The 22,517-nt window shown below is 47.6% G+C and overlaps 1 protein-coding gene across 3 annotated transcripts in view; it reads right to left on the bottom strand.

Moving 5' to 3' along the window:
- The window catches only part of BCOR (BCL6 corepressor), a 162,189-nt gene that overhangs the window by 25,257 nt on the left and 114,415 nt on the right, over positions 1–22,517 (bottom strand). The window contains exons 1-5 of one of the 3 annotated variants that reach the window (XM_066599942.1): positions 18,488–18,726; positions 8,288–8,420; positions 5,725–5,800; positions 1,132–3,858; positions 701–754 (exon numbers count right to left, since the gene is read on the bottom strand). In XM_066599942.1, coding sequence (XP_066456039.1) covers positions 701–754; positions 1,132–3,858; positions 5,725–5,800; positions 8,288–8,373 — 2,943 coding nt within the window. In that variant the 5' untranslated portion in view covers positions 8,374–8,420; positions 18,488–18,726. Of the gene's footprint in view, positions 1–700; positions 755–1,131; positions 3,859–5,724; positions 5,801–8,287; positions 8,421–18,487; positions 18,727–22,517 lie in introns of those variants that run through there. The other 2 variants (XM_066599943.1, XM_066599944.1) reach the window with 2 other exon arrangements.

The raw sequence follows: 22,517 nt of genomic DNA, 5'->3' as shown, positions 1-22,517 counted from the left end.
ATTATCATCACAATGCGCTGGAAAATGAATTGTACGGAGAAATCAAGTATTTGCTACATTTTATATGACGTTGATACTTTTTGCATGCCCAACATTTTCAAGAATACCAGTGATGGAAAGGTTTGATCTTACGCCACCTATTCATTCCTTTACACAAACACGTCTCGTACGTTGTGTTACATTCCCATTACGACGGCTTGCGCTGCTCAAAAAAAAAAATCCTACGGCAACGTCACTCGCCGGCCAAGGCCCTCTTGCATGCACATCCATAAATTAACAAGACATTATTAACACCGCACAAGTCTTCGTGACCCGCTGACCTCTTTTGTACAAGCCACAACTTTATATATAGAGCAGCTCTTTAAAATGCGTAAGCATGCCTAAATACACAAGCGACATCGATCGGAGGGTGAATTAAACGAATGCGTCTGTCGTTCTTCCTCCTTCTAATGAGCAAACCCATTGTTCAAAAAGGTTAAGGATGTGGAAATTACAGTAAAAAAAAAAAAAAAAAAAAAAAAAGGAACATATTCGGATGCTTTGCTTACATGCAAGGTAGAACATCAAAATTAGCAAACATACATTTACAGCGAGATGTCAAGACACAAAAAAAAACAAAAAAAACCATGGCCTATCACATACTTGGAAATGAAGAAAAATAATGCAGTAGAGTCTAATAATAAAAACTTTAAGGACTGACCTCACAGTAAGCAGCGGGTGGACTTAAAATACTGTCCTCTTGTATGCCTTCCATCTAAGTAATTAAAATGGGCACTTAATAAATTATCTGGATAATCATCCAATACATTTTTGACATGAACAACGTAATGCTATTTGCTCAGATTTACCCACTCGCTACAATAAAAGAGCATAACACTATATAGAACAACTTTGCTGCGACCTTACTAGTCACGTTATTATACAAACAGCAGTAGAATTACTTAAGGTTTCAGTATGTACAGGTAGGAAATGTACTTGACTACTCATAAGACAATAGTGCAGGTAAGAAGTTACAAGAGTTGGGGTTTTGCATGCACCAAAAGTGGTTTTTTACTTCATGTATGTCCATTGAACAAGTACATACTTAATAAGACTAGTAAAGAGGAGGTAGAAAAACGTTCAGCAACTCACCTGTAAAGCCCTCTGCTCGCGACTTAGTTGGCTCGAATCTGCGTATAATTCGGTGGTCACACACTTAAACCGGTCACCCACATAGCCGGCAGAGTTTGCTATCCTTTTCGTTAACTTTGAAGAAGATTTGGTTCTCAGAAAGTCATCGGAACCGTCTCTCATGATCGCCTCGGCGCTTTCCGTATCCGAATGCCCGTTGGCCATAAGAAAGGGTTGTGTTTTTTCCTGTGGCTGGCCATAAAATCCACCTGTTGTATCGTGATGTTGACTAGGAATCAGGAATTGAGCACCCAGCTCCGCGGTAGGAATATCCATGGTTGGGTTTCCAGATAGGTTTTCCTCTCTTGCCTGGAAAATAGCTGAATTTTGAGGTGGTTTGAGAACGTGAAATGAATCTTGAAAATCGTTCTTTCTTGGATTCTCATCTCTAGATCCTATAAAATCCCTGATTGTTGTTCCCGGTTCGGGTTTCTGTAGATCATTCATTACATGCTTTTCAGGCATAAAACCATTAACGGTAAAGTTAGAGTCGCATTTTGGATCTCTTTCTCCGTTGGAACATAGTAGCTCGGTCTTAGAAAGATGTTTGTTGGTTATGACAGAGGACTGTTGGGACTTCAAGTTCTTTTCCAAAGGACTTTCCAAATTGAGCTTTGGCGTGGAATCGGATATATCTAAGAGTCTTCTCCCAACAGGTTCCTCATACCTTGGCCTTTCATGGGACCTTGACCTTCTCTCTGCCTTGTCATCTTTGCCCATTTCCATTGCAGAAGGCGGCAGCAAGATTGGATGCACCATACCTAGCGTCTCTTGATAGGTCATGTAATCTCGATTGGTTGGTATACTGTAAGAAATCCCAGGCTTGGGCGCCATTGGACCAGGAAAAAGGCTTCCATTGGGCAACAGAACTGGGTGAGGATACACGGGAGCTTTTCCATGTAAATGCAAATGAGACAAAGCAAGGCTTTCAGAGACTTGATATGGGAGAAAACTGCTTGGGTAAGCCAAGGGCGTGGAGCAGAAAGGCTCGTTCTGAGGTAAGAACATAGGTGCAGGGGGTAGCCCGCTCTCGCTCACCTTTATGGTTGGTTCCATTATGGATGGCTTTGCTACTTTGCTGCTCTTACTAAGTGAACTAACAGGTGGAAGTTGTTGCATAGCAGGCTTACTGCTGTCTTCAGGAGTTTTACTTTCTCCATTGGCATTTGGCGCAGGTGAAGCAGATGCTGGACGTCCTGCGCTAGAGATGCATCCAGGACTGCTTGTAATGACTACTTCCGAGCTTCCCATACGAGGACATGAAGAACTCCTCTGCTGTGGCATAACCCTCTCCAATGCTTTGTTTTTAAGTGGCATAATAATGTTATTGAGGTCTTCGTTGCTGGTCATACCAGGTACTACCCATGATGAAGAAGCAGTACTGATGATTTCAGGTCTGAAGATGGAACTGACACCAGCAGAAGGAGATATGGCTTCTTTCTGAAGGTCCCTGGTGCACATTCCTATGGCATTTCCAGATCGCCCTGAAAGCAACATCGCTGACATCTCAGCATCGCTAAGCTTGGATGACAAATCCAGTGGTTTCTCAGTCCCTTCTTTGTGAGGCGTTTGCTTTTCTAACAAGCTGGGGGACTTGTTGTCCTTTCTCTCTTTTGTATGCCTTTTTGAGGGCGCTTGCATCTGTGTATTTTCTCCATCAAGGATTTTGCTAGTTTTGGTGCTAGATGGCCTTAAAGGTGTGAGGTCACTATTCATACTAGTGTGTGGTTTTGTGTGCACAACAGATGTAGGCGGTGTTGAGATTTTAACAAACGATTGATAATCAGAGTAGCTATCTCCAACTGGTTGAGTTGAGTGATGAAGCCTAGGAGATGGTCTCTGAGAAGGTGCCAACAACATAGAGGCTTCGGGTGACATACTGCTAGCCATAGACTTTGTGCATGGAACCCTAGGCTGCTTATTGGCTTGCAGATGAGAATAGGCATGGGGATCAACAGTAGATCCCGGGTTGATCCCCATTTTCCATGGTAAGCTCTTTTCTAAACAATGAACAGTAGTGGGTATAGCAGGAGCTGCTGATGGGGCAGGGATCCTCATAGGTGGTGCCAAGGCTGATGGAATGTGGGACGTCACATAAGGGGATGGTGGAAGATATACAAAGCGTTCACCATTTGGGCAAACCGGTGAGTAGGTCAAATGCTGTGGCAAACTGTAAGCCGACTGCTGAGGTAGAAACGCCTTATACATATTTAAAGAATACTTATTTGGTGAATCAATGAATGGATACATAGCTGGTGATGCACTGTCCATGTAGGAGTGCACCCAAGGAATCCTTAAATAATTAGCACCATTAACGCCAAGTGGACTCTGCTTGTCATTTACTGTTCTGTCCAAAACCAGTGCTTCACTTGTAGGGACAGATGTCTTTTGCAGTCCTGGTGGGGTTTTAAACAAGGAGTTAAAAGCATTGGGCTGTTTTCCAGTCATCTGGGCAGTCTCCATCGTTTCAGCAGCATTTGGCTTGAACTGAAGTTCAGGATTTCGGTCAGGTGCATATCCAAGCCCTGGTATTGAATTGGATGGTTCTCTAACTTTTTCGGTGCCAAGGCCACACAGACTAGAGTAGACCATACCTCCTGGGACTCTCAACCCTTCCTGCATTAGACCTGTACGATCCATGCCGAGAGCGGTCAGGCTGTCCATTCGATGCACAGCTGCTGCATCCACCTGTCCAAACAAAAGGAAAAAAAGAGGTCAATATTATAAATATAGCGATACATTGTATCCGATACATACAATATTATAAATATAGCGATACATGGTATCTGATACATACTGTATTTTGCAAGACTATTGCACATTGTATGCTACAAAATAACCCAGATGAAATACGACCCTTCAGAACGCCGGACCAGAGGAGCAGGAGCCAAGTATTAAAGCTACTTTATTTTAACACTTAGTGCAGACAAAGGGGACGCGTTTCACCGCCGGGACGGACGGATTCCTCCTTCGGGGGCACTTTAAATTGTGAAAATAAAGCCTTTATACTTACCTCTTGCTCCTCTATTCCGGCGCTCTGTAGGGTCGTATTTTATCTGGATCCTCCTGGAACGTAGCAGCCACCAGAAATAATTGCTCTTCTAAAGCGGCGTATGATCACAGGCCTATCTGGTGGGCAGTTACATTATAATTCCATTCTACACTAGGTGCGTCCCTGTTTACTACAAAGTAATTCAGGGAAGATGCTAACACCCTACAAAGTATTCATGCGTCCAACTGGACTTGGGTGTGACGCTGAACAAACCTCACTCTTGTTTTCTGTTCTCCCTTTGCGTTTGACATAACTGACCCAGATACATGCAGCGTGTGGAGAAGGATGACCGCCAGTATCAGCTGCCCTTAGAACTAAACAAACTCCGATAGATGGAAAATAACGTTCCTACAAGACATCACACCACCTCCAAAGAAAACAGAGCACCATAACCAGCAACTTAGAATCATACAGCCCCCGTCATTACTACGAGGATCAAAGTGTATAGGCTATCAAGATGCACCAAGTGTGAACAGATAAACAACCCTTTAGGGTGCATTCGCCCACGAGCGCGATTATTGCCTGCTATTGCGAGGTGTGTGAGAAATACATTGGATCGCTCAACTTGAAAAATCATGTTTTTTTCAATAGTAAAGATAAAAAAAAATTCCATCGCACTTGCAAACTTGCATAGCGAGTGCAAGGTGTTTTTTTTTTTTTTTTTGCCCAGCACAAAAATAATGGGTGATTCTTTAAACAAGAATTGCTCGAAAATAAGACCGGTTGCAATTCCTCCACGTCGGCTCATCGTTCCAAGAGGAATCTACCATGTGAATAGAAAGATTGGAATATATAGGTTTTCACGTGCGAGTTCTGTTCATATAGCAATCGGATGGAACTCACGCATTAAATGTCTGAGTTATGTGCGTTACGAGGTGCACAGAAAAAGAAGCCATTATTGGAAATCGGTTCATTTACATGGGCGATTATTCTCTTGCAGTGATGCTGCGAAAGAGGAATTGATGCATGTCATATTTTGGGGCGATTCTGTTTAAGAATTGTCTATTATTTCCTATGGAAGCTGTAAATATGAATTTCATGTGTGCAATTTTTTTTTTATTTTTGCTATTGAAACATGCGATTTTCACATGCTTGAAAATTGCATGTTCCTGCAAAATGCTATGCACTTACACAGAAAGTCACTGGTTTGCAAGCGCAATATCAGTCTGAGTAGAGATGAGCGAGCATACTCGCTAAGGCAAACTACTCGAGCGAGTAGTACCTTATGCGAGTACCTGCCCGCTCGTCTCTAAAGATTCGGGTGCCGGCGGGGGAGAGCGGTGAGTTGCAGCGGTGAGCAGGGGGGAGCGAGTGAGATCTTCTCCGCCGTTCCTCCCCGCCGGCACCTGAATCTTTAGAGACGAGCGGGCAGGTACTCGCATAAGGCAATACTCGCTCGAGTAGCTTGCCTTAGCTAGTACACTCGCTCATCTCTAAGTCTGAGTTTCTGGGGCTGATAGTCTACTCGCCCGTGTGAATGTACCCTTAGAAGGGAAACTTACCAGGGTGTGACCGAGATGATCCTCTCTCAGCTCAAGTCTAGCTTTCTGAAGGTCGCCATCATTAAGAAGAATTTTCCTGAAAAAAAGATTAAGAAATCTTAAGAGTTTAAACTTGAAATCATGTACAATGAGACAACAAGTCTGATCACATTACTCTCAGCAGCACTAAATAGATTCTGTTTTTTTTGTGTTGCTTTTCATAAAACTTTTAAGGACTCCATTAATAGGTTTGCATGTGAAAGATTGTCGAACTCCAACGTAATAATTCCCTTTAATCTACAAGATCTGCAGTTTTCATATTAAATATTATGTTAATGATTCTTATTTTAAGGATCCTTTTTAGAAATGGCTAGAATAGCAGAATTGTAATGTTTGTTTTTACTACAAATCTGGCCCCTGTCCTCCACAACCTCCCCTAAAGCTGTGGTCCCCGTCATGAAGGGCATGGGAGAAACCTTGAACAAAGTATGCTGTTCTGGTGAAGAATAGATGTATTTGCACTATTTTAGTCCTAGAGCTGACATAACCAAATCCGGTCTCCTTTAATCTCATGTAATACACGATCTAACACCGATTATCAACCCTTGAGCGCTTCAGCTTTCTCATCACGATCTCTGTAAATCAGGCAGTCCCACATGCTGCCTGCAGATGTCGCTATTGCCGCCTGCGAAGCATCTGAAAAACTCCGTAATAGCAAACCGGATTATATAGGGGGAACCATATCTCCATAAAGAATAAATGCGTGGGGGAGGGGTGGACATCACGGCATAAATTTAAAAAGTGGACGCAGCAGTCCTCGCATAAGACGGGGTAATTACTTATCAGCTCGTGTATTATGCTCTGCACATCCAGTGTATTACTGACTGGTTATTACATCGTGCTACGTTCTTCCCATCAGACTGGAGGGATCAGCGATTACTTATTAAGTCGTGTGTTACGTTCTTCACATCGGGGTTAGGCTGCTATTATAGACGCACTAACACTTGCGTTACCAGGGCTGGGTTAAATCTGCAAGCGCAACTACGGCCTGGCAATTACCGTTATTACCCGAGCATCAACTGCGCTCGTGTTATAGCGCCCTAAGGATGCATTTACACGGACGAGAAAAACATACGATTGTGAGATGCACAGAACGCCCGCGTTCGTTCATATGTGTATTTTGCGTACGCATTTTGTTCGTGCATAAAAATATGTAACATGCTCTATTTTCTTGCACATTTGCACACAAAAATAGCACATATTAGCACATTTCAATAAATAGGAACACTTGCGCGTTTTTCTGCGTGCGCAAAAAGTACAGTAAAACACACACATGCTTTTGCGCAATGAGCATTGCGCATTTTCAAGTAAATGTGCTTACGCCCACGTGAGGCCATATTTTGTGTTTGTAGTACGTCATGTTTTTTTACAGACAGCATAGAACACCATCGGTGTATTCTGATGTGCGGTTTTCACGTGTGAAAAGAATCGCAGCGCGTCCTATCATGGTCTGGATCAAAGGACAAAAACATCCATTCAAATCTTTGGGGGCGTAAAAAAAAAAGCCCCGCAGTGAATACGCAAGTTACATACATATTCACGTACGAAGACATAAGACGGTGTCATCAATTGGCCCTTTTTTTGTGCACGTGAAAAACGTAGTAGCTGTGCGCAAATTTTTTTTTTAAAGAGCATAAGTACCAAATATGCACGTATACATGCGGTGAAAGTGGTGTGATATGCACTCACCAAAACAGAATAGACCGTAAGGGCTGGTTCATACAAGTGTATTTACACCGCGTACTACACGCGCAATTTGTTTTTGCACTTGGTACGTAGTGAATAGAAGCCATTTATTACGATGGGTTCATTTACATGAGCGCTTTTTTTTCACGCGATGAAATACGTAAACAAATATACAGCATATCCCTTGTGTATTACGTATCGCAGACGCCCACTGAAATAAGTAGGCGTGCGTAAAATACGCAAGAAACCTGCATATTCGCTGCGAATTTACGCACGCAATCAATGCATACTTTTTTGCGTGTACAAATACGCAGTTTATTTGCGCACACAAAAACACCAAAACGGAATACTAGAGCGTCAGTAATACGCAGATATACAATACACAGAATCAACGGGTTCTATTCACTGCATGCGTAATACGCCACCGCAAATACGCTCGTGTGAACGAGCTCTTAGGGTGCTTTTAGAAGGAGCGATTTATCGTCTGCTCTGGCAGCCTGTTCATACAGGCAGATAAATCGTTCGCTCGTCGACATTCACCGCACCAATAAATGAGAACGACCGAACGATCGGTATTAACCCGAACGATTAGCGAATGAGCAACGATGATCCTCGTGCTAAACGAGCGATGATCAAACGAGTTATCGCTTGCTCGTGTTTACACCCAACGATCTGGTGATCTTGTCGAACGGTGATCGGTCCAAGTAAACCGCATGTTTCTGATCACGTCGCCATCACCGCTGGATTCCTAGAGGTGCGGTACGCAGGGCTCCGTCTCCTGATGAATGGCGGCGACGGCTCGGCAGATGCTGTAATGTAGATTAATTAGGGCCATTACCTGTCCTCATTGATGCCGCACATGCGGACCCGCTCATTGCTCATCCAGCTGTGTACGTTCCCATAGAGGGGGGTAGCGGACAGCATGTCGCCCCCTTTAGTGCAGCCTTCTTCTCCTTGTCGTCAGTGTCCCCCTGTGCGGAAACATGAGAAAAGAAAAAAAAAGGGTGAGGAGACATGGAAGGAAATCGGTGTAGGCAGCGGCGCGATGTGCAGGCGGCGGAGGCCCCCCTGGGTAATTAATAATAAATGTCGGTAGGAAAGGAGGGGGGGGGAATCAGCGTGTGCTAAACGCTCGGGGACATTCCCAACAATAAAGCGGGGTGGCGGGGGGACGGTGGGGCGATGCAAATCGAGGTCGTTTATAGGTCAAGGAACTTACTAGCTGATCTCATTAACCCGCTCCACGCTGGAGCCATTTGTCACACGCAATCACATTACAGAAATGCGCTTGCAGCAGACTCCAGGCGGCGATCACTCCCGGCCCAGAGCAGTTAATTGCTGTCATTATCAAGACGGCGGCGGCTGCTGCTGCGCTGCCGCCGGTTTAACCCTTTCCATACGTCCGCCCGTACCAGGCAGTTCCGCGGACCACACAGACATCGTGCGCACAATAGAGGCGGCGGCTGCTGCTGCTATGGTTAACCCCTTCCTAGCCGCAGGCGAACAATGGCCATTATTCTATAGAGAGTCGGCGAGAATGAGCTATGAGTGTGTGTATAATAGCGGCGCTTGCCAAGAGATATTTATGGCTATATATTGGCCACGACTGAGCTCTGTCTTTATATATGAGCCCTGTGTGAGGCGCGGCGTTGTATAAATCACGGCGGCGGCGGTGGCGCACAGGACACGATCGTCTCCTGATAGATGACATGTCAGCGCGGCGGTGATCGTGCGGCTGGGAGGAGATGACACGGCTCCGCGATGTGAGGAGATGAGGCAGCTCCTGCCAGGCACGTACTGGAGCCGAGGCTGTGTGGCAGGCGGGAGAGGAGGAGGAGGAGGCCGGGGGGCCGCTGCCTCATAATCCCCAAAGCAGTTGTTCTTCCAGATCAAGACAGGCGCACATCAGCGGGATTACCCGAGCGCTACCGTGAGCCCCGCGCACTCACACGGCCCTATTATATGCGTTCCCAGCCGCTAGTATGGGTAAATGCATTTATTCAGATGGCCCGGTGTAAATGGCTGCATCTATACGCTCGTGTGAAGGAGCCCTTAGACACACACCACGTTTCCCGCACATTACTGATCCGACCGCACATTAGCAGGCGGGTGAGAGGTGACGAGACGCCACATATCCCCGCCGCCGCCGGCAGAACGGCCACAAGGCAGATTTAACTGCTCATTTCCTGAGGAGAAATGGCCCAGTGTGTGACCTTCACCTCCAGCGCGGAGATTACCGCTCGGTACATTACATCCATCCTATCTATAGCCGCAGACATGGCATTGTGCTCTGCGGACTGGGAGGTAACGCCGTTCCTCAGGCGGCCCTCGCTGGAGGGAAGCGCTGTTCTCGCCGGGGATAGGAACATATAGAAACCAAATAAAGAGGGCAGAGGGTGCGTGTAGGGGGACCCGTCACAGTCCGTGAGGTGCTCAGTCAGCCGTGCGCTCAGCCGGACAGCGCAGGCCGAACACGAGATTTTCATGCATGTTGTTTCAATAGAGTGTGATGCGATTTATAACGCACCCATAGTCAATAACGGGCAGGTTTTCTGCGGAAAAGTAACACACCAGGGTTTTTCTATCTTGCTACATCATTGAGAGAGAAAAATCGCACATGTGAATACACCAATTTGTGAGTCGCGCGACGCACAAAACTCGTGAGAGTATTGGCCATGCAAATACAGCAAACGGTTGCATCACGCAGGCGAGTGCGATACCAGTCTGAGAAACGAGGACCAATATCGCACTTTTAAACCTGCAATCTCCTTGCTATGCATGTTGTGAGAAAAGCGCAATGCCGCACTTATGATTTTCGCACGCTTAAAAAAAACAAACCAAACGCCCCTGTGCCCAGCAGCATCCGTGCATACCTGCTTTTTTTTCCCTTTTGACGGCTGTGCTGCAGATGATTCGCACAGCGAGCCGTGGGACATGCGCAATTTTTTTTCTTTTTTTGTTATCCTGGCTTTTCCGGCTAGGCAATGACACGGAATCCACAGCCTTTCAGCAATGTCACTACGGAAGGGCCGCGGATTGGAAGCCGTCCGTGCGGAATCTGCACAGAAATGGAATGTGCTGCGATTTCTCATCCGTGAGCGGAAAGTCGCAGTTGATTTCCGCTCGTGTAGAGTAAATCGCGCTTTGCCATAGCATGCTATGGACAGTATTTTGCAAGATTCCGCAAGACAAATCCGCCCGTGTGCAGTCGGCCAAACCCAAGACGGAGATCGTGCTTGTAGCACTGACTCTGGATGCAGCACGATGCTTATAGACCCGCACCGCCGCGACTACTTGGGATTTATCATGCGCCTGCAAGGATCGCAAGTGCTTCCAATAGACTTCAATGCAAATGCAGCCGCCGTCTCCCCGGAGCAGCCCTGAAGTCTATGGTCCGCCGCTGCCCGTCGGTTGGCAGCTCCGCCGAGCAGAGGTGTGAGCCCGGGGGTGACGTGCGCGGAGCCGCGGGAGGGAAGTGTCAGGAACAAGCTGCGTTTTATTAACAGGATTATCGCGGCGCATGATTTATTCCAGGGCTGGAGTGTAATTGCTCCGGGGGGAGGGCGCGCTGCTAAATGCCGGGTTAATAAGTAAGAGGAGGGGGCGGCTGGAGGACGTGGCGCTCCGGCTCTTTACAGCAGCTGCTCCCCCGAGGCTTCACCCAGTGCCGATCAATGGCTGCACGCTGCCCGGCTCCTCTATAGGGGCTGCTGCCTCCACTACACGCTAGACGGCCGGCAGCAGCAGATGACAAAGGACGGAGCCAAGGGCTGCCGGAGCGCCGCACGGAGCCTGTCTGCTATATGAAGGGGATCGTGACATCGTGCATCTCCTGCCCCGATCATCACAGGCGGCAGCTACCCTGCGTCTTCTACTAGAGGGCGCCTTCCACGGGCAATTACCCAGCCCGATCCCCGCTCGTCAGTGTGCAGCGTTCACGGCGACGCATTTCTGATTACAAATCGCATCACTTCTATGAAATTGCCAACATCGTACTTGGATCACAAGCGGTTACCGTAGACTGCAATGCAAAAAACAAACCGCATCGCACTTACATGTACATAGCACAGGTCCCATAGGAACCAACAAGCATTCCTTTCTCCATATAGACGGAGTTGGATGCAACCCGTAACCCAGTGGTCCATTTACACTGCCCGATAATAGGGCATAAACAACGTCACCCAACAATCGGGACCTGTGAAACTGCTAAATGCTCGCGATCAGTGACTTTCAGAAAGCGCTTTCTGATCATCTGTAACCCCCATCCCCCGCATACGTACAGCTAGCTTACAGGTACAAATGGTCGCAGCCATGATCGTTCTGCGCCATAGACCTATGCTTGGCCCGTGTGAAAGGAAATAAACAAGTGCTGATTGATACGCGTGTCGATCGCTACTTGTTAAAATTGCACTTGCAATACAAGCGTTAAATGCAGCAGCCAATTTACACAGGAAACCTGCGGCCAAATCTGCGCCATTTAGTATCAGATGTCCGATACAAAGCTAGCCTATGACGGGATCGCTGCGGGGTCCGGCAACAGAATACCCGCAGCAATTCCACAAGAACTCCAAAGTAGCCAAATTTGTACCTAAATGGCGCAGAGTTGGCCACACCTTTACTTGCAGAACAGCTGTGGATTTAACCCTTGTATTCCAAGGGTTGAATTCCGCCAGGCGATTCTGCAGCTTAAAAACAACTTGCTGAGGAATTGCAATCCGCGGCACTTTCCCCAAACCCTGGATATGGCATGGAAGATCTCCTCGCCATATGAAGACCATTTTTTAAAATCCCCTCTGCATGACTTGCACTGCAAATGCTGCACAACGTCCGCAGCGTTTCCTCCGCGTGAGAGGACGGCCTAAGCGCCACTTTATTATTTCCATTTCAAAATGCCAAAACCAAATACAGGTCTCTAAAACCGCGAGCTTCTTAGTCTCCGTCTGAGCAGGTTTCATCAATGGAAGCCTATAGCTCCGTCCAGGTTTCCGTCTGGATGCAATTTGTGGCAATCCAAATGGAAATCTGTAAGAGAACCGAGGAGCGCAGAAGAGAACGAGATGTGACCAGGCCATTCAGATCCGCGTGTGGCATTCCGCCTTCCTGTCCCTTCATAGGAACACGAGAGCGGTGCCAGCCGTTGACGAATCTATCACCTGACTGATGCCCGACGGACCTGCGAGGGGGCTTCGCTCATGTTGCTTGGCATATTCCTGCATTATTTTGTGCAGATCCGTACGGCATATGTAACGCAAACCACGTACGCTCGGTGCGCCAGGCTCTAGCCGCTAATGACCATCTTTAAGGCCACGTCACACGGGCTTTGTGAAATTTGCTGCATTTTAGTGTGCGGATATTCTGCTGTGGAATCTGTTGCTTTTTGGTGATCTGGTAGTTCCTGCACCGAATTCACGCTGGCAAACCTGACTCAGTCCGGGACCGCTTCAAAATCTGCGACACAACTTGTGCGCGGATTTTAGGTTTCCCATCTGCAGCAGATCCACAACATAAATAGACATGCTGCAGATTTCCAATCTCATGCTTTTCCGCAGCAGAAATGCGACTTATTGTCTGAACCGGCTTCTTTACTGCGATATATATGGATGTGCTGCTCGGTATATATGTATATACATCGGCTGGGACTGGCGCGTTGGGTAGTGTGGGGAAATAACGAGCGCGCTGTGTAATCAGCTCGGATCCTTTCCGTCGCCAGCACCAGTGGGCACACACATGGCGGCACACAGCGCTCCTGCTTTCCCCCTGCTGTGCCGAGACGCGATCCGAGAATTAAACAGGCTCCTATTATTATTTTACAGTCTCCGATGCAGACAGCCTCCTCTGTGACTCCTCGCAGCTGTAGGCGAAGGGAGCGCTCGCTTAACCCTTCAGACTCCGGAACTAAGCACAGCTATTTGGGCATTTACAAGCCATTTCTTTTACCGCCTCGTCCCCCACAAGACCGGCATATAAAGAACAAAACCCGGAGTGGTTGATATTATATCGGAGCGCTTATTTTTTTATTACGCTCGTGCGTGCCCTGGGACTTGTAGTTCCTCTCTGCGCAGCTGCTCCTCTCATGTCCGCAGTACTGATGAGGAGTTAATCGCCGGAGGACACATGACAGGAGACAGTTATCTCGCCGTGCTGGGCGCAGTGTAGGGGGAAACAGCTGCTTCCACACAATGAGCGCGTTTCTTACGAGCACGATGCACTTGAGCCAAACTATGCGGTGACTTGCTCCAGCAGGTTTAGTGTTTATGTGTCTCACTACATCACACGGCCCGATAGGACACGGAGCGCTAATCTCTGCCAGAAATGCAACATTTCACCGAAGGAACATAAAAGCGACGACGTGCTCGGCTCTCAAGGCTGAGAACACGATGTAATTGTCCCGAGGGCCGGCGGAACATCGTGCGCTCCCGGGGGACAATCATTACGGGCAGAGCGGAAAGGGCGCCAAATATAGCTCCATAACCGCACGGAGGCCCGAGGTACCGCACATGTGTGCGCCCATAATTACCTCCAGAGCTGCTGCGTCTGCGGGATGTGTGTGATCTGCCCGCACCTCTGACACATGAACTACACCTGGAAGTCATCACGAGTCTGTGCCGTATGCGATATATCACACCCAATAAAACGGATACCGACATGTAGGATCCTTGGCCGGGGGAGCTTACAGTTTATATGGAATAGATCGGGGAAAAACCTGAATTTAGGGTAGCTTTAGATGGGCGTATTTAGATACATCCGGAATACGGATCTGTGTACGGAGGCAAAAAAATAGGCCATGCAGCGCTTATAAAAATACGATGAGACCCAATATAGAGCTAAATACGCTCATCCGAAACTGGCCTAATGGTTAAGGCGGGCGTAATGTTGGGGTGATGCCAATCGCTTCCTGTAGGTTTAATGTTATGATGGGCTCATAATGGCAAACTGCAATACCACACTGCATGAACCGGACCTTTTGAAACGGAACGCAATTTTTTCCTCAAGACATAGCGGAATTTGCAGCAATTTAAACCAAAATCCACATGCGGATTTTCTTGAGGAACTGCTGGTAGAGCACTATTTTCAATGCCGCCCAGTAAGACAGTTTTGTGCAGGATTTCCTGCAAGCCGAAACATTCCGCTGCACGATGCAGAACAATTCCACCCGTGCGAAAGGTCCTGACTAGCCTCGTGGTCCAATATTAAAAACGATTACCCGGCTGACTGAGGTGCCTTGTGCACACTGGGGCAGTTTATTATCCTGAGTGCGGCCCATAATACGGAATTAATGCCAGTCTATGTATCCGGGCATACGGTGGTATTTTTCAGACTACTTTTTAGAACGCAGCACAATCTATTTTTTGCCTCTGCATTGCTATTGTTTATTGCGCAAATCCGGATCCGTATTTGCCTAGTTAAAAATAAAAACATTACATTAAAAACGGAGGCAGATACCGATGACATCCGGTTGTATTGTCAGCTGTAACTCGTCCGGGTTACAACACGGAAAGGTAAAGCCTTGTTCTGTTTTTCGCATTCAGTCCTGGTTTGTGTCGTAAAACGTATCAAGAAATCAGTTCTACTTTTACGTGGCGGAGGGATGATCCATAATTGTTTGCAGCGATCTTTAATATAGAAGGCGCCTGAAAACCTCACGGATTCAGGAATTGGTGCGTTGAGTTGTTTACACTGCTGCGATAAAAAACACGGACAGATTTGAGGTAGCGTTTGGGCAATATACTAGTAAACATCACGCGGCGACAACCCCGGCCACCAGTTTTCGTGCTGCGATTGACAGACGTCCCCGGAGCCTTTGTGAACTCCGTCTGACGCTCGTCTGTACAAGCTGCGCTCGGCCCGGACATTAGCTGATACGTAATTGTGAGGTGTCATCACGAAAGTCCCGGGAGCGCAGCGTATTACATCCAGGCTGTTATTTCCTGGAGCAGCACAAGCCTTTTATTATTCGTATTAATCACGCAGAACGCTCGCAGCTGTCCCTGCAGGGCTCGTACCGGAGACAGCGCTCTGCTTCATCTCCTCTGCCGGGAGCGGCGGAAGCCCACAGCTTTCCTTGCACTTTCGGGGGTGACTCTACTGGTCTCCGACCATACCCTACGGTGACTTTTACATCGTGCCTCCGCGAAGGTGTGCTTGTATATTGCAGTCATTTCACGGAACGCCACGTTGTGTATCAAGTCTTTTACTTTCACGGCATTGCGCTGACAGGGTGCATATACTTATACATCATCCATACTGCGTCTATGGCAGGAACGCTCTAGGTCCAAGACTTTACAGCCAGGCACCAGAGTTTAGGTTATATGGGCCACAGCGGATGCAATAATTTACCGCTCGCGTGACATTATTTTCCTCTAGATGCGAGAACGCGCCATTCTCATTCACGGAAAACAGCACCTAGCAAAGAAGTGGTTAATGCCCATACTGTGTGACATTACCAAGTATCAAAGGGCAGGACGAATCCCACAGGAGAGGCACAATCAATGTACTTTAGTGCCAGCCTGAGACGTACGATGCCAGCCCAAGCCGGCGGTAATTGACAAGTGCCGGAGTGAACCCCCGTCTGTACGCGCTCCCCTCCCCTCAGGCTCGCTAATTATCATGAATCTCTATCCAACTGATCAGTGTTTGTTTAGTGTCGGGCCGCTTCCTGCATCTGTACGGGAGGGAGAAAAGGCGGAAAGTGCCATTCATGCTACAGAAGCGGCAAACTAGTAGATAGCGACCAACTCCGAAGTTAACTCTGGTCAGCGGTGAACCATAATTTACTCATCAGACCGCTGCGTTAGTCATTGACACCTAACACCAGCGGCTCATTTAGCGCATAACGCTTTTCACTTCTCCCGGCAGGGTTGCCAACTGTCCAAAATTCCTGGATAGTCCGTAAAAATAGGGGACACTTTTTTTCCAGCTTCCGTAAAAAATTTTTTTGTAAATGCGTCTATGAATTTTTTTTCAGGCTGGTGGCACTTAAGCGGTTTATTACGGCTGTAATTATCATTTCACAGCTCCCCGTAACTGCTGCTGATGAGTTCCTATCAGTTTGTAACCGGATCACATTTTTACTGTTTTCCGTAAAAAAAAAAAAAGCAATTTTTGGCTTAAGTTGTTGAAGGAAAATGCAAAAAAACATTCAGCTCGGCATACCCTGCTTTCGTGCGGCACCTGGCAAACCTTGCTAGAAAAGGGTTAAGTGCGCAGTGAGACGCGTAACGCACGGCTGGAGCCCTCTAGCTGCGCATTATAGCTGTCACTTCCCAGCCCGCAGTGCTTTATTGCGCTTATGAAATGGCCCATCTCGCCTAATTGCTTACATATTCATATCTTCAGCGGAGACGGGTCGTGGAGCTCCGTTCCGGGGGTAAAAAAAAAAGGACAAAAAAAAAAAACATCGGGTGCAAAAGAAGCGCAAGCAAAAAAAAAAAAAAAGTGCCGCAATACGTGCAAAGCGATCTCAGCATGCACGGTGTTATATATAAAACCTTAATGAGCGCCAGTATAAAAGAAGGTCACATCAAGCCCATCTTAAGAGGCTGCCATAAAATCGGGGCAATTAGTGTTTTTACAATCGCCGCGGCTCCGTGCTCGGCAGCTATAATTACATGACATAAGCGCAGTCTGGACGGCACTGACGCCCGGACACATCAACACTTTCCAAGCAGATATTTCTGGACGACGTCGTCATGTTGATCTCCGGACCGGCGGCGGCGGCGGCAACGACTTAAAGGAGTTCAAAAGTGCAACTCGCACAACAAACACGATCATCCAGTCGGAAAAAATGCCGAAGCCGCACACGGATCCGTCACTCATTAACCCCGTCCCTCCCGGGTGGTGGCGGCGGCGCCTCCTCCCCAGTGATAACCCGGCCGTGCCCCGAGAGCTTTGTGACGGAAGAGAAATCGGCAGCGAGAAGGCGGCTGAACAAACAAGCGGCTGCCAGGAGTCCTTAGGTGATCGCAAGAGAGCGAGACTTAACTCCTTCTAATCCCCGACACATCCTGCTCCTCCGGCTGCTCCCCAGGAGAGGCGATTACATACAAGCGTGCCCCACCATTAACCCCTCACTCCCTGCAGTGGCGCATTAGTTCTTCTTGCGCTCGCACTTCTCCGACGGACATCTGTACTCTAGAAGAAACTCTTCCATTACTCCTTGTTAATAATTCAGCTCGGCGGATGTTCTCGCTCGTCTCCTGCCCGCACACAAGATTAATGATGTACTGCTGCAATCAGCTGCGCTGCGGGAGTCTCAGCGAGGGATCCGGGTGTCACACAGACCCCTTCGGCTTATAGATTAGCCGATATTTTATGGCAACTGGAAAGTCCCCCCCGGTTGTCCTCGCACATCGGCACTCTGGTGTCACTGACCGTGAAGCCACAATGACCACCAGAACAGAACGGACACTTTTTACTGACCACCTTAGACAAAGCACCAACCGATCTGCTGCATGCGCTAACGAAGTGCAAAGCCAACACTGCACCGGCACAGTCACGTACATACAATGTATCATATCGGACGTTATTTAGTAACCAGCAACAGTATCGCAATAGATCGTGACATATACGGTACGGTTTCAACACCAGCATTCCATTTTTTTTGTGTAGTACAGAAAAACGGAATTAAAAATGCTAATAAAAAGTGTTTTTCTTTAGTAAATCCAGTTTGCTGGGTTCCGTTTTGGGACTGGAACAAACAGCGCTTATATGGCATTAGGATAGGGGACTTTCCAAAAAAAAAAAAAATGCCCCTACCCCCAAATCTCTTATTATCACCCAGCATGGTGACCGGCGACACGCTGCACACTCCGGGGACGGAGCATTGTAATTCCCGATCAATAAATCCGACAGATAAGAACGGCAGCGATAGACATAAAAGGGAACTTCCTTCTAGATGAGATCAACGCACCCCAACACAAGTGCCGATAACACGTATCACACACATCGGGGCGATACGGGAGCCGGACCGTCCGCACACACAGAACTTGTACTAGCCGCGGACAAGTGCTACAATGTAACACATCGCTCCATTGCTTACCTGCGCTACGCCGGGGCTCGTCCGCTCTCCTACTAGCGAGGCTTCAGGCAGCAGAGGTCCGTGTCCCGCACTGATCCCCCTTGTAATTCCCGGTGACAATCAGGCAGTCTCTCCGCAGCATCCTTGTATATAAATCCCGCGGGTGTCGCTCCGTAGTGATGGACGAGCGGCCGCCGCTCTCCGCTCTCCAGACGTACTAAAGTTTATTATTGTTATTTGCAGGCTGGTGCGCACAGCGAGGAGAATGATCCGTCCCTCCCCGGGAGGAGGAGGAGGAGGCGCTGCTGCTGCTGCCGCGCTGGGTGGGGGGTGGGTTAGCGAGGTCAATCTCCGAAGCCCCCAGGAAAGAAGAAAGATGAGCGGTGGGAGGCGGCAGCAGGAGCCGCGCCAGCCCCCTTCCCCCTCCTGCTTCCTCCCCCGGTGTTAGCGGTGGTGCTGAGGGGAAGCCCGGAGCCGCACCGAGGGCGCAGTCCGTGTAATGTCCGCTGATAATGCCCCGCACGTGCTGCCGAGAATGTCACACCGCCGCCGCCTGGGTATTCTATCTATAGACGTGATGTCCCAGACAGGCGGCAATTACCTTCCACCCATCCCCCTCGTTCTTCCTGCCTGTCTCCCCATCATGTCCTCATTACACGGCGCTGAGGGCTGCGCTAATTCTTTCCATCTCTTCCTGTGTAACGGTCTCTTTCCTCTCCGCCGGGATGATCGCTGCCTTTATCTCTCCGTGCGCATCTCCGCCTCGCCGCGTGCGCTGGCTGTTCTTTCCGGACGGGGAGCCGCCGCGTCTGTCTACAGATCTATATCTATACCTACGATTATTGTCTGCAGATCGCATCTGCCGAACTATCGCACGCGGCAGCCTGCACTCCTCCGGCCCCTTACGGGCTCCCTTGCTCTAGGCACCCCGCACAGGTGGATTCTCACCTTTCTGGTGGGTATGGCGACACTTGTGTGCTGCCACCTGTGCAGGTGAGAAGTGTTGTCAGTGGTGATCAGGAGCTGTGAATTGTAGCCATTTAGGTGTGATGATGCCATCCTATGATTAGGGCTGTTTTCACACCTGCGTTAGGACTCGCTTCAGGGTTTCCGTTTCTCTTTGCTACGTTTTTGTAGCAGCAAAACTGAAAAAATAAATAAACAGATCCGTTTTTTTGACCATTGATTTGAATGGGGTTTTAAAAAAACGGAATGTAAAGGGAAAGGCATCTGTTTGCTTCCATTTCATCAGGTTTCTCTCTCTCTCTATCTCTATCTATATATATATATATTTGGGGACGGAAACATAGCGCAGTGCGCAGCCTTATTTTTCTGTCCAAAAAAAGGAAACCTGATGGAATGGAAACAAACAGAAGCACTTCTGTATTTTTTTGGAAACTCCATTGAAGTCAATGGGGGAGGATCATGCAGGAAACTTTGAACTGAGCCCCAACAATACGCAGTGCTACAAGCCCTTTCATTTCTTTTAGGCCACTCACACCGGCCTTCTTTACGTATTCCGCACCTATATAGGCTATGGAGGTTTAACATAAGCAGCAAATACTCCTGTACATGTGAATTTTCTGTGTACTGCATATGTTACATGGGACAGATACGACTGTGTGAGCCCTAAGGCCAACTTCTCACATGGCGAAATGGCTGCGGGCGTTCTGCACGGGCCAAGACCGAACCTAAACGGTGCGTATTAAATGCGGAACAGGTGCAACATTTAACCTTTCCATTTCAAGGACGGAATTCTGCTACAGAAACCCGCAGCATATATAGACCCGAGGGAACATTTAAAATAGTTTATGCCAGAAGAGTGGGGTAGAAAAGTCTCAAAATTTGGCGCAAGAGCTACTTCTGCAAAAGTTTGTGTTTTCAGCTTTCAGCACTGGCCTTGGGACTTTCAAGGGCTTGTCGGGAGGGGGCGAGGCCGGGACCAGGCGTATATTTCTGTCAAGGCGCACAAAGCTGCCAGGGATGCGCTTCATTCGTGAAGAGGCTTGTGCTCTGCATGTATTAAGCGCACAGTGCGCTCGGGGTAAACCACTAAGCCGGGCGTTGGAAATGCAGGGCTTAGTACATTCCCCCCATGCTGTGGGTTTAGAATTTGCAACGTTTTTTTTAAAACACTTCGTTGTAAAAAATATCCACACTGTGTCATTTCTGAAATCTCTACGTAACTCGTATCGTAAATGCTGCGGAACTTCCGCAACAATTCCACTAGCGGAAACTCCTCACCGTTTACTGCATGTGTGAAGGCGGCCTAGGATGCATTCACATGGGCGATCTTCACGCTCGATTTCTGTGAGTTGCGAGATGTACAGAAATCACACAAAGAAGCCATTACTTTGACTGGGTTAATTCACATGGGTGATTTTTCTCTCACAGAGATGCTGTAAGAGGAAGAAAAAAAATCGCAGCGCGTCCTATTTTTGAGTGATTCTGTTCAAGCATCGCTCATTATTCCCTATGGAAGCAAAAAAAATCGTATTGCACTCGCATGTAAATGTGAGTTTCATGCGATTTTCTATTTTTACTATTGAAACAACATGCGTTTTCACGCATCTGCAAATCAAGAGTGCTGAGATGTAATGAGTATTTCTCGTGAAACGCAGTGCAATCACGTAAAAAAAAATGTTCCTCAGACCAATATCGCACTCGCCTATGCAAGTCCATCCTCAGTGTGATATGACATCCCTCGATAGGTTAGTAGATACATACTAACAATAATACACTTTGAACACACATCACATGCAGTTGGGACATTCTGGCTATAGTTATGGGTAACACCCATTGCGCATAAGAGATTGCTAAAGGCAGCAATATGTCTGGTTGTCCCACCGCTCCAGTGTACGGGTTTTTATACATCTCCCACATAATAGAGATTCATTAATGCAATTACATCGGTTTTCTGGTGGGAACCAAACACCGTATTTATGAAGGACTTGCTAGTTTTTCCTCTATTAGTGACTCATGTATACCACCATATCTACACAGTAGCCTGTTACGGTCCCATACTCCAGCTCCATGTGTGGGTCCTTGTACGCTCCATAACATAGTGTGTTACAGAACTAGTGGAAAACACAAACCTCACGGGAGAGACATAGGGTGCTTTCATACAAGCCAGGATTTGCCCGCATTATACACCAAAATTCATACATTAATCCATCACTGCTATTTCTGAACCAAATCTGCAAGTCTCAAAGTGGATTTTGATGCAGAATTAAGCTAGAGGTGGCCCAACAGGATTCATGAACAGAACTTTTGATGCAGAAGAGTGAGGGTAAGAAAGCCGCTTGATTCCTGTCCACGGTTCGTGATAAGTTGGTGAATTCATCACATTCTAGACTAGCATTACCTAAAGGGTTACTCTCATCACGAGGATATGCCATCACTTTCTGATCATCAGGACCCCCACTGATCCTGAGACCGCAGTACGTGCCTCGGCGTGTTTGAGCATTGTCTGCTATACCGAAGCCAACATTTCACTGGCAGTGACGTAAAGTAATGTGCCGTAAACAGATTTATTTATAAACACAAATGTTCGCGGATGAAGCAAACAGGAATGTGAGCCCCAACGTCCTAATACAGCCATACCGTGCACGCGGGAGGAATTATTCCGCCAGGACTGCACCAAAATCTGAAGGTCTAACTGCAGATTTTCAAATAGAGTTGTCAAGGGGTGCCATTTTTGGGATTTGTAATGGAACCCCCAACAGGACCCCATAACGAGTAGTGAACAGGTTCCAAGATGCAATGACTAGAAACAAGATAAACGAACTTAGGTTTGCTCATCAGCATCATGGTTTCCATTAATAATACCAACCATGATGCAGTGTGGCATCTTGCCCCCAACAGACGCCATTGACCTACAATGGGCTCCGTTAGGTTCCACCAAGATGTCCATCATTGTGGCGGTAAAAATTATGCTGCGTGTTGCTATTTTTTCCATGAAATATGATGGAAATCTGCGATGGTGGCTTTGTTTCTAATGTGAACATAGCTGTACATTTATAACATCCACAGCATATGGGGTGTCAAAATA

Source organism: Eleutherodactylus coqui, chromosome 4 (genome assembly GCF_035609145.1).
Source record: "Eleutherodactylus coqui strain aEleCoq1 chromosome 4, aEleCoq1.hap1, whole genome shotgun sequence".
In the NCBI taxonomy this organism is placed as follows: Eukaryota; Metazoa; Chordata; class Amphibia; order Anura; family Eleutherodactylidae; genus Eleutherodactylus; species Eleutherodactylus coqui.
This window is presented reverse-complemented; position numbering and strand designations above follow the sequence as displayed.